The sequence below is a fragment of the Acanthochromis polyacanthus genome, chromosome 3, assembly GCF_021347895.1.
Source record: "Acanthochromis polyacanthus isolate Apoly-LR-REF ecotype Palm Island chromosome 3, KAUST_Apoly_ChrSc, whole genome shotgun sequence".
NCBI classification, from domain to species: Eukaryota; Metazoa; Chordata; class Actinopteri; family Pomacentridae; genus Acanthochromis; species Acanthochromis polyacanthus.
The window spans coordinates 31,158,028-31,170,121 of record NC_067115.1 but is presented as its reverse complement, the minus strand read 5'-3'; the positions used below and the strand labels follow the sequence as shown (position 1 = coordinate 31,170,121).

At 39.4% G+C, this 12,094-nt stretch overlaps 1 protein-coding gene across 3 annotated transcripts in view; it reads left to right on the top strand.

Moving 5' to 3' along the window:
- The window catches only part of myom2a (myomesin 2a), a 57,264-nt gene that overhangs the window by 20,321 nt on the left and 24,849 nt on the right, over window positions 1-12,094 (top strand). For 2 of the 3 annotated variants that reach the window (XM_051946184.1, XM_051946182.1), the window contains exons 6-13: window positions 834-926; window positions 4,618-4,706; window positions 4,793-4,831; window positions 6,462-6,626; window positions 6,730-6,891; window positions 8,094-8,235; window positions 9,593-9,792; window positions 9,878-9,931. In XM_051946184.1, the coding sequence (XP_051802144.1) occupies window positions 834-926; window positions 4,618-4,706; window positions 4,793-4,831; window positions 6,462-6,626; window positions 6,730-6,891; window positions 8,094-8,235; window positions 9,593-9,792; window positions 9,878-9,931 (944 nt within the window). Of the gene's footprint in view, window positions 1-833; window positions 927-4,617; window positions 4,707-4,792; window positions 4,832-6,461; window positions 6,627-6,729; window positions 6,892-8,093; window positions 8,236-9,592; window positions 9,805-9,877; window positions 9,932-12,094 lie in introns of all 3 variants that reach the window. The other variant, XM_051946185.1, reaches the window with a different exon arrangement.

Below are 12,094 nucleotides of genomic sequence, written 5' to 3'. Positions count from 1 at the left end.
TACAAATCCATTGCTGCGTACTGATCGGAACTTATCCGTTGGAAATGATACAAGGAACATTTGATTAAATTGTGGGAGTGTTTCTGAGTCCCACCAATTCCTGCCGTTTGCGACATATTTAAGTCATGTGATTCGGTATCCATACATAATGTGCACATGCATAACACACGCAATGCGCGCAAGGTCATTTTGTTAGTGGTTACATCTATATTTGACAACCCTATTCTATGTTGCCGTGATTTCTGATAATCAATAACTAATTTTTAAAAATGCTGTATTTATAAAACAAGAAAAGCACTCAGAGAGCGCAGTACTCCACCAAGGCTGCTCAGTTGTTGTATGATTTCCGACAGATAAGTCCACAGTGGTTGATTTGTAATAAGATGAAATTTCTGACCTTCCCTGAAAATTTCACCCAGATCTGTTAGTTTGGTTTTAAGTAATGTTGCTAACAGACAAACAGACAGACAGACAACCAACGCCGATCGTCACATAACTCTACCGCGTTCCTTGGCGGAGTAAAAATGCTGCATTTCTGACAATGCCATATGGTGGAACAAACAGCCTTGCTGAAGTACTGCGCTCTGCGAGTGCTTTTCTAGTATTTCTTGTTGGCAGCATTCCTCTAAACCCTACAATACCCTCCCACCTGCTTGCGTCTTTTAAATATCTGCTACTATTTAAGCACACAACATATTTTGCTTTATTGTTTGAATGGTCTGGCAGAGAGTGATGCATCCCTATGAACACACTGATATATATTCTAGCAGTTTGTACACTATGAAATGCACTTTGAGAAGATATTACTGACTTCATTTTTTTTTCTTTTGTAGGTATAAAGGAGGAGTGCCAGTCGACCCACTGAGTGCCCCAGGAAAGTACAAGATTGAGAGCAAGTATGGAGTCCACAGTTTGATCATTAGCAGGTATGTGGTAACCGTGACTCAGAGCAAAAGCACAATTTTTACTGAAAGGTCAAAAGTTACAATTCTTTGCTGTGAGGAGTTTCTGAAGTAGTAACTGAAAGGCACTGTTCATTTTCCTCCATAGTGGTGGAAAAATAAGGTCTTTAGATGTGTCAGTATTTTGAAAACCATGAGTTACCAACATAGACTGTATATATAGTGGACGTAGCATCTGGCTCCAGAATTGAAGCCAATCCGGAAGTGTCAAAAACTTGCAATATCACGCCGTCCGCTAGGGTTGGCTCCAAAAAGCTTTTGCTCCATAGACCCCAATTCATTTTTGGAGAAAATAAAATCTGATAGACTGATTTTCTACAGCTCAGGATTTTTGTCCCGTTAGTTTTCATGGTCAAAATGAGAGATCAGGTGGCCGATCTTAAAATAAATCAATACTGAATTTTAAATAAATCGTTAAAGTTGGCGGAGCCAGGGGGCGTGGCTATACTTGATAGACAGCAACAGAAGCCTCTGCGGTAAAACGTGGGCGGGATAAGAGAGTTCTCAGCCAATCCTGCCCCTAGTTGCTCTCCGGTCCAGTCTGTTTGATGACGCTTTTTACGTCACTGGCTCCAAAAAAATCCAAAACGGCGACCAGGAAGTAGCAAAATCCGGGCTTCATTTTCTCGCCGTTGAAACCAACGGGTGACGTCACGGTTAGTTTACGCCTGGTTACCAACAACAAAATGCCAGGACTGGTTGGAATTGTCTGATATTAGATGTTTGTTTAAATCCCAGTAACAGAATCATATCACAGAAAAGTTACTCAGACTGCACATGAGATGGAAAAAATATTTTTAACAGTCTGAAAGTCGCCAAATTAGCCAATATTTAAAGTAAAAATAACATTGTGACAATCCAGATATGTATTAGGAATTAGATACTGGGTTGGAATTTTGAAAGAAAATTGCTCACTCAAGAACCAAAAACAGATTTCTAGTTTCAGGAGATTTTTCTCACAATTTAACAGACTTTACATTTTTGCACATTCACACATAAAACCATGGATTAGAAATCCACTTGCAAACAGGAATATTTGATCTCGTTTGATGTTTGAGAGGTCCTGTCTGTCTGTCCTATCTTGGAAATATTTACCGTTCAAAAGTTAACCCTGGATAACCCAGACAATTTCAGCACCATTAGCTAACACAATGTAGCATTAGAACACAGGAGTGATGGTTGCAGGAAATGTTCCTCTGTACCTCTATGGAGATATTTCATTAAAAATCAGCCGTTTCTAGCTGGAATACCACATTAACAACGTCTAGACTGGGTTTCTGATTCATTTAATGTTATCTTCATTGAAAAAATGCTTTTCTTTCAATAATAAGGACATTTCTAAGTGACTCCAAACTTTTGAATGGTAGTGTACATGAATTAAATTTGCTCTATATTATTTAAAGTTGTTCCTAATGAGTTAAATTGCTCTACATTTGTTAAAGTTGCTCTATATAAGTGAAAGTTGATATTATTAAAGTTGCTCTGTGTTAATGTTGCTATACATTATTTAAAGTTGCTCTATATTATTATAGTCATTTACAATATTAACAATGTCTAGGCTATATTTCTGATTAATTTTATGTTTTCTCCACTGAAAAAAAATGATTTCTTTCAAAAATAAGGACATTTAGTGATTTTTTTTTTTTTTAGTTTTTTGTTTGTTTTGTCATAGTAACATGACCCAAGAAAACAGAGAACAACAGAGAAAACAATGCAAAAAATTTTAAGTTTATTTTGATTTTTTCAACATTCCACTTTAATAGTCTTTGAGACCGTTAGCTGAAGAGGGAGAATCCAGACTGCAGGTTGAGTTGTAGGGCCCAGCCTGCTCCTTTTCGTCATCTTCAAGACCCCTCAGCTGTTCATGTCAAAGTGCTGACCTCTGTGTCATTCGAGCCATGAATTCCTCCCACAGCATTCTCTCTCTCCCTCTCTCTATCTGAGCCACTGAATCACTTTAGTCTGTCACTGCTGTCAATTACAGGGTCATTGAAGACACTGTTGTTTATGATCAAAGTTCTCCAAAGTTAAGATTTCTCTCCTTCATGGTGCACGAGGAAACACAAGGAAAGCTCCGTTAGAAGGACGCCGACTTCATGTCCCCCGTGGCTGAGAAAATAGATCCTCTTCTAAAATAGTTCCGTCCAGTGTGAAGGTCACATTTCTTCCTTCTATTCTCACTCTCAGACTCCTCCTCAGTTTGTCACTAGAGCGTTTATTGCCTTGGGACACCTTTTCAGTGTGACCGGCTTTCGAAAGAGGCTGTACATAACGTCTGTTATCAAACTGAATTGAAGCCAACTTGGAGAGCCATGGTTGTTGAGTGTGTTTGAGAAATAAAACTCAATCTACGCTGCACATGCACCACTTAGACGGCTTTATTGTGGCCTCAGGTTTCACCTTATTTGTTGTTTAAAGAAATTCAGTTTCCATCTGCTGTATGGGGGTTGGTAGTATTCTTTGGGTCTGCAAAGAATTAACACACAAATGATTAGGACATGCAGAAGGGTGCCGGAAAGATGATCAAGGTCAAGACTCTTTATTGTCATTATGCAATTAGTTTTCACCAGTCACATCTTTTTGGTAGTACCGGCCTAAAAGTCAATGTTAAAAGACACTTAAACATACAGTGCATTAAAAATAGCAAAATTACATTAAATGTAATAAAATATAGATGCAACAGACGGATTAAAGAGCAGCAGTGCAATGTGCAAGTTCAGTTCCAACTCGTCTCAAGCTTTTAAAATAGGTGTACAGGTTGTACAGAGTTTACAGCTCTGGGGAAGAAGCTGTCCCTCAGTCTGGTGGTTTGAGTTCTTACAGACCTGTACCTCCATCCTGAGGGCAAAGGCACAAACAGTTTGTTACCAGGGTGGCTTCAATCTGCAGCAATGCTGACAGCCTACAAAAGTAGAAGTATCTGTTTTAGGCAAATTAACCTCAAATATATTTCATTTGTTTTTTGAAGTTCCATTAATTAGTAATATACACTACCATTCAAATGTTTGGGGTCACTCAGAAATGTCCTTATTTTTGAAAGAAAAGCAGTTTTTTCAATGAAGGTAACATTAAAAGAATCATAAATCCAGTCTAGACATTGTTAATGTGATAAATGAGTATTCTAGCTGTAAACAGCGGATTTTTAGTGGAATATCTCCATAGAGGTACAGAGGAATATTCACACCTATGGAAAATTTAGAGTTACCACTTAACTTAAGCATGTTTTTGGACTGTGGAGGGAGGAAGCCAGAGAACCTGGAGAAAACCCACACATGTACAGGGACAACATGCAAACTCCATGCAGAAAGATCCTGGGAAGCTGGGGACGTGAACCAGGGATCTTCTAGCTGCAAGGCAAAAGTGCTAACCACCAAGTCACTGTGCAGCCTCTATATAGAACAGTGTCTTTGAAGTAATTTGTTTTAAATACATGGTACATAGCTCTATGGAGCTATATTATGTATTTTAAAGGTGTTTGAGTTGGTGTAGGTGTAATGTGTGTTTTAGTTGTGTTATCTATTAAGTCTTTTTTGTTTGAACATAATTAGGTTTGTATCATTAATGGTGACTCACTAAGGGAGAGCTCAATATAACAAATGCAGATGTTCATATTTTTTTGTTCCATGACTGGTTTCTACATCGTCTGGTCTTGTAGGTGTGTTGTGAGTGATACCGCTGAGTACAGTGCTGTGGCAACCAACCAGCATGGCACGGCTACCAGCACGGCTAAGGTTACTGTGAAGAGTAAGCTTTTTCTCTGATTCACTCTCATTCAGCATTGCTAAACCAACATATTTCTCTCTGTAAGCACGTATTTCTTGTCTTCACAGGACCAGCAGGATCTGCAGAGTCCTGCCACCTTGGTCTAGGTGAGCATCTGAATGACAGCACGTAGTTTCTTCAGCAGATTGACGAAGCCAACAATTTTACATATCCAATGTCTGAAAGGGGTTTTCAGATCCAACTGTAGGGGGGACAGTGAGGGTGTCAGGCCCACACACAATTAGTTCCATCACATGGAATCATTTGGCTTCAAGCAGCGACAGGCCTGATAAGTAACGGAAAGTATCGTGACAAGCTGTTTGTGTCCTGTGACTCATACAAAGTAAGAACAGGATAAAGCTCTGCGCTCAGTAAACACTTGAGCAGTTGATGATCGAAATAATCATCCGTCTATTTCTGTGCAATATTTTAATGTTTTTAGGGAACTGAATGAGGAAATTAAGCAAATATTGTCTTCGCAATATTGTCTCATTTTGACCTGAAACTTTATGCTGGAATACACTTTCTGAGAATTATTGTGAATTCTGACTTTTGTTTGCTGTGCTCTGCTTAAGCCAATCAATTTCTTTCCTAACATTAAAAAAATACCCTACCTATTCTTCAAAATGGGAAGCTAACGTTAGATTTAGTTCAGATTTATTTATTTATTTATTTATTTATCATATTTAATCAGGGAATCCCATTTTCTTTTACAAGGGAGACTTGATAAGAGATAAGTCAGTGTAGCGTTTTAAATTATATGTTGAGCAGATTTTGAGGTACAGTTATGCAAGGGCGTCAGTTTGTTTTTAAAAGTGGGGGGATGGAGACCACAGCACTTTCAGAAAATGTCGAAGAACGGCGGCAAAATGCCACAAGCTGGACTTGAACTCACAACCACCGCACCAAGGGCAGAGGCTCAACCCGCTGAGCTATCCATACATGTGGGTAGAAGGGTCTGTGGGCCGCTATAGTACTAATTCTCCCGGGCCGAAATTTTGCCCCTGCACGCCTCTGGTCAGAGCTTCCACTTGGCACGGGCGCAAATTTAGCATCTGCACGGTTTTTTTTAACCTCACGAAGGTGTGCTGCATGTCTGTGCAACTCTCCGCCGAGTGCAGATGGTGCGTTCAGGAGCGTCGGAATTTTCTATACTACTGAAAATAACTGGGTTTACAACGGCTTACATGTGAAGAATTTGAATGTGTTGGAGACAAAATGACCCCTGACAAAAAGTGGGGGGGGACACATCCCCACCGTCCCCCCCTAAACTGGCGCCTATGCAGTTATGTAAGATTTGATGTTAAATCAGCTAAAGTGCAATTACACTACCGTTCAAAAGTACATGAATGAAATTTGCTTTATATTAGTTAAAGTTACACCATATTAGTTAAAGTTGCTCTACGTTTGCCGTTTCCAGCTAGAATAGTCATTTATCACATTAACAATGTCTAGACTGGAATTCTGATTCATTTAATGTTATCTTCACTGACAACAATGCTTTTCTTTCAAAAATAAGGACATTTCTAAGTGACTCCAAACGTTTGAACGGTAGATGTAAATCAGAGGCAGACATAATTTATGAAGTGATTTTTGTCCATGTTGATGTCAATCAATAAATATTCCACATCATCATGCTGAGATTACATACAGATACACAAATTATAACTATTCTGCTTCCATAAACATGACATGTGATGTCTGGCTGCTGATGCTGTTGCACTTTTTTGTTTCCAGTGCCCCATCTGACTGAGATCCATCCCAGTAAGCTGGAGGTCACTCTGCTCGATAGGTTCCCCGTTAGTTTTGGTGTGGAGGGGGGATCCATCAGTCTGGTCTGTACCATGGTGGTCGTCCCCGACCTGCCCAACGTGCCGCCCCTCGCCCAGTGGTACAGAGATGGTCAGACATGCTTTCATTCTCTTATACACTGATCTGTAGAGCAGCTGCTATATCTGTGTTTTTATTAACGCTTTACTGTTTCTTCCAACTTTTCTGTTGAAAGATAAAATGCTGAAACCCGGTAAGCTGGCAGAGATGTCAACGTGTGGAGGAGCAGCCCGTCTGACGCTGCCCCACCTGGCCAAGGATGATGAGGGCCTCTACACCCTTCGTATCTTTACCAAGGATGGCACCGCTGAGCATAGCGCCTACCTGTTTGTCTCAGGTATGACATAACTCTCCATTATTGGGTCACCACACTCTTGATTTAATTTCTGACTGGATACAGATATACCACTCCTGATGTGAACCAAATAGAAAAGTAAGACTTATTGTCATTTGAAGTGGTACCCACACAAACAGTCATACTTTACGATGTAAACATGGTCTGTTCATCATTTCACTTTTGTACAGCTTGATGGATAAATGCAAGGACAAATAGCAGCTGAAGTTCCCTCACTTCCCACCAAACTGGATCTCAGAGTGTGCTTCAACATGACACAGTGGGGGATCATGTTGTAGCTGGTTTACTGCCTTACTGTAGTACATCTGCACGTCCCACTATTATCAGCATAAACTGTAAATCATATTAAAGGGAGGATTATTAATGCTTTTTACAATTCCCAAGGAAACACGCAAATACATACAGTTTTTAGTCACTTAGAAATGTCCTTATTTTTAAAAGAAAAGCATTTTTTTCAATTAAGATAACATTAAATGAATCAGAAATCCTGTGTAGACATTGTTAATGTGGTAAATGACTATTCTACCTGGAAACAGCTGATTTTTAACGGAATATCTCCAAAGGGGTACAGAGGAACATTTCCAGCAACCATCACTCCTGTGTTCTAATGCTACATTGTGTTAGCTAATGGTGCTGCAAGGCTAACTGATGACTAGAAAACCCTTGTGTAGTTATGTTAGCACATGGATAAAAGTGTGAGTTTTCATGGAAAACTTGAAATTATCTGAGTGACCCCCATGAGTCAGTGTTGCTCTGCATTAGTTAAAGTTGCTCCATATCAGTTAAAGTTGCTCTAGATGAGCTGAAGTTGACCTACACTACCATTCAGAAATTTGAGGTCATTTCTAAGTTACCTCAAACTTTTGAAATGTAGCGTATTTATCAAGCATGTCATAATAGAATCTAAAAGATTTTAAACAGATTAAATTTTTTTACTTTGACTACTGTGAATGAAAACTATTTTTTATTAGAAAGCAAGAAGGAAGTCAAGTTTTCCCTATTTTTTGTTATTATTTTAAGGCATATTCTTCACTATCTTGAGCCTTTATTTGTATCTATTTAAAGCTGCAAGAAGTGACATTTTACAATCAGTACCACTAAACGATGGGTGTATGCAAATGGTGAGGGGAGATAATGATTTTGTCTATCACCAGCTTCTTTGTCCTTGTTTCTTTGCTACTTAGATGCCGCTCCCTCTGCAGCAGGAGCCCCTGGTGCCCCAATGAGCGTATATGCATATGACGTCAACTCGGACTATGTCCTGGTTGCCTGGAAACCTCCGAACACCGTCAACGAGGCGCCAATCACCGGATACTTTGTGGACCGGTCAGTCTGCACCCTGACGGCTCTTCAGGCTTTCTTAAAATAGACCAGAGTCGGCACACCAACGTGAATAGAGTGGAATTACACTGCACTTATTACCAAGCAAATGACTGAAAGTAAAGTTTTTTGTGGTGTTTAAAGCTGCAGTCATTAGTAGATCACATTTTACAGAACATTCCATTAAGGGAGAAAATAATTACAGAGTGATTGATAATGAAAAATATTAGTATCATTTTTAATAATTATTTTTTAACATATAACTACAGCAGTACAGAGATAAATGGAACAAAATAAGACATTTAATGCAGACATCCATGACTTTAACAACCATTTTATTTCTTTGACACCTTACTCCAGGGGTGTCAAACATGCAGCCTGTGGGCCAAAACCGACCCTCCAGAGGGTCCAATCCGGCCTGTGGGACGACTTTGTAAAGAGTAAAAATTACAGAGAAGACATTTACTGCAAATTGTAAATTTGTAGAACTGTAAATTTAAAATAATTTCTAGAACATGACAAGTAGTTTTGTTCATAAAGTAAAATACTAGATGGTTCGTTGTTCTTTTATTGTTTTGTGTCTTGTTTTTGTCACTTTGTGCCTAATTTTTGTCATATTTTGTATTGTTTTTGTTGTTTTTTTGTCTGACTGTTGTTGTTTGTCTCATCTTTTGTCATTTTGTTTCTTTTTTTAAGTTTTTGTCTTATTTTTGAAATATTTTGTCTTATTTTTGTTGTTTTTTTGTCTTGTTTGTCTTTTTTTGTATGTTTTTGTTGTTTGATCATAAAGTAAAATACTACCTGTGACTGAATGTTCTGTGTCTTTATAGACACTCTGTGATCTGTAAGCTGTAGTGTGCAATTGATAAACTGAGGCATAATGTTGTTGAAATTAATTTTTGCTAATAAATTTCACATTGTTCATAATGTTTAGTACAAAGATAGTTCCTTAAATGTAAACGTTTTTGGACTAAAACAAAGGAAAGATTTGGAATTATTGGCAGGGTTGAGGTTATTATGCTCTGATTTTTCTGGTCACTTGAGATCAAACTGGGCTGAATGTGCCCCCTGTACTAAAATGAGTTTGACACCCTTGCCTTATAGACTAAACACTCTGTTAATTGGAGACATAACTCATAGGATTTTAACCAGGAAAACAATTACTGGTTGCCACTTCATTGTGCAATGTTTCCAATCACTGATCACAAATGTATTCACCAAAGCTGACAACTTAGGAAAAATTGTGAAATCCTGGTGTTTCCTTTACTCTGTTGAAGAACATTCTGTGTGTTTTTGAGTGATGAAATATTGCTGCTGCTGATGGCATTAGACTAATGAAACCATCTCCTGGTCCGCTGTATAGATGCGAAGCTGGCGCCGACACCTGGGTCCAGTGCAACGACGCCCCGGTGAAGGTTTGTAAATACCCGGTGCACGGCCTGAGCGTGGGCCGTTCCTACCACTTCCGGGTCAGAGCCGTGAACAGCGCCGGAATCAGCAGACCATCGCGCAAGTCAGGCAAAGTGTCAGCCCTCGATCCAATCGATAGCGAGAGACTGCAAGGTACCGATGAAGGTAAACACAAACTACTGGACAGCAGGGTACCACCGTTTCCTAACGGACCTGTTGTTGTCATTTCCTGCAACAGTGATAAAAATCCAAGGAAAATACGACATAGTGATCAGAGATGATGACCTGGAAGGTACAGTAGGAAACAAAGACTGATCTGCGTTCTGAGTTTTGTTTTCTACAACCTTTAAACCACTTTTTCAAGATCTCATGGGGTACTAACACTTGTCCTGGTATCCAAACCTCATCAGCACTACCATGCCAACGTAACAACAGTTTACATTTTAACGGGAACAGTTTAAAAAGAAATGCAATGCTGTCAAAAAAATTTTAAAAATATTGATTTATTGACACTACTGTTCAAAGGTTTTGGGTCACTTAGAAATGTCCTTAATTTTGAAAGAGAAGCAGTTTTTTTCAATGAAGATAGCATTAAATGAATCAGAAATACAGTCAAGATGCTGGAGGTGCTGATTGGCACCATGGTTCCTTGCCGGAAACCAGTGGATTTGCTCCCTCCAGGTTGGAGGGGAGTTGCTTCCCCAAGCGAAAGAGTTCAAGTATCTCAGGATCTTGTTCATGAGTGATGGGAAAATGTAGCATGAGATGGACAAGCAGATTTGTGTGGTGTCAGCAGTAATGCAGGCGTTGTACTGGACCATCGTGGTCTGGATTTACCAGTCTGTCCACGTTCCAGCCCTCACCTATGTACATGAGTTCTGGGTAGTGACAAAAAGAATGAGATCGCAGATACAAGCGACTGAAATGAGTTTCCTCCATAGGGTGGCTGGGTTCAGCCTTAGAGATAGGGTCAGAAGGTCGGATATCCGGAGGGAGCTCAAAGTAGAGGCACTGCTCCTTCGCATTGAAAGGAGCCAGTTGAGGTGGTTTGAACATCTGATTTGGAGGCCTCCAGGAGAATTCCTTTGGAGGATTTCAGAACACGTCCCCCGGGGAGGAGACCCTGGGGTAGACCCAGAACTTGCTGGAGGAATTATGTATCTTATCTGGGCTGGGAACGCCTCAGGATCCCCCAGGAAGAACTGGAAGGCATTACCAGAGGGAGGGGCGTCTGGAATGGCCTGCTTCATCTGCTGCCTCCGCGATCAGAGGCCAGATAAATGGAAGTGGATGGATGCATGGATGGATAGATGGATGGATGGACAGTCTAGATGTTGTTAATGTGGTAAATGACCATTCCAGCTGGAAATGACTGATTTTTAATGGAATATCTACATAGAGGTACAGAGGAACATTTCCAGCAACCATCACTGTGTTCTAATGCTACATTGTGTTAGATAATGGTGTTGAAAGGCTAACTGATGATTAGAAAACCCTTGTGCAGTTATGTTAGCACATGAATAAAAGTATGAGTTTTTATGGAAACATGAAATTGTGTGGGTGACCCCAGGCTTTTGAACGGTAGTGTATTTATCGCTTTTACATACCTCATGAACACTTCACCAATGTTTACTGTTTGTTGCAGTTTGTCACATCAGTAAGTATTCCATCTCTTTATAATAACTGAACAAAGATGATCGATTTTCTCAATAGATTCTGCAAGTGACAAAAAAGGCCTCGTGAACAAAGTGTTGAAGAAAAAGTCTTACTTACTTTGTCATCTTATCATTACCTTGCAATAACTTTAAGTCGCGAAAAGATGATTTTTACCTTTTCTTTAATTAGTTGGCGGTTAAAAAGTAATGCTACTCTAAAAGTAAGAAATGCCAAAATGAACATAATCCATCTAATAAATTTTGTATTTTCTTTGATCAATAGAGAAAGACTGAACTGTATTATTATACAGTGTTATGTAAGAGATCATTGCTGGTTGTCACAACAAATGCAACTGAATTCTGAGCAGTAAGCATATCCAGCGACAGCTTTGCCCATTACCTCAAGGTTGAGCAGCTGCTGCTTCTCACAGCCAGCGGCTGGATACTGTTGAAGATCAGCCTTCCTGTTGTATGTGCAGTTTACTGGCAGTTAATTATAAGCAGACTGGAACCAACACATCAACTGTTCATATCAGTCAGAAGGAAAGCAAAGTGTTTTATGAGGTAATGCAATGCTAATTCAGACAAACAGCTCCCCGCTGTGAAGCTTCAGGGCTCATTATTATCCTATCAAAGGTTATGTCAGGAAAAAACGACACAGAACTCTGAGATTAAAATCTTTTTTATCTTGACAATAAGGTTTGAACAAAAACATGAAAAATACACAAAATCAAAACACATCAGGCTTAATTTTCCAAACTCAGAACACACCAAACAGCTATCCTCATAAATTTAAACCA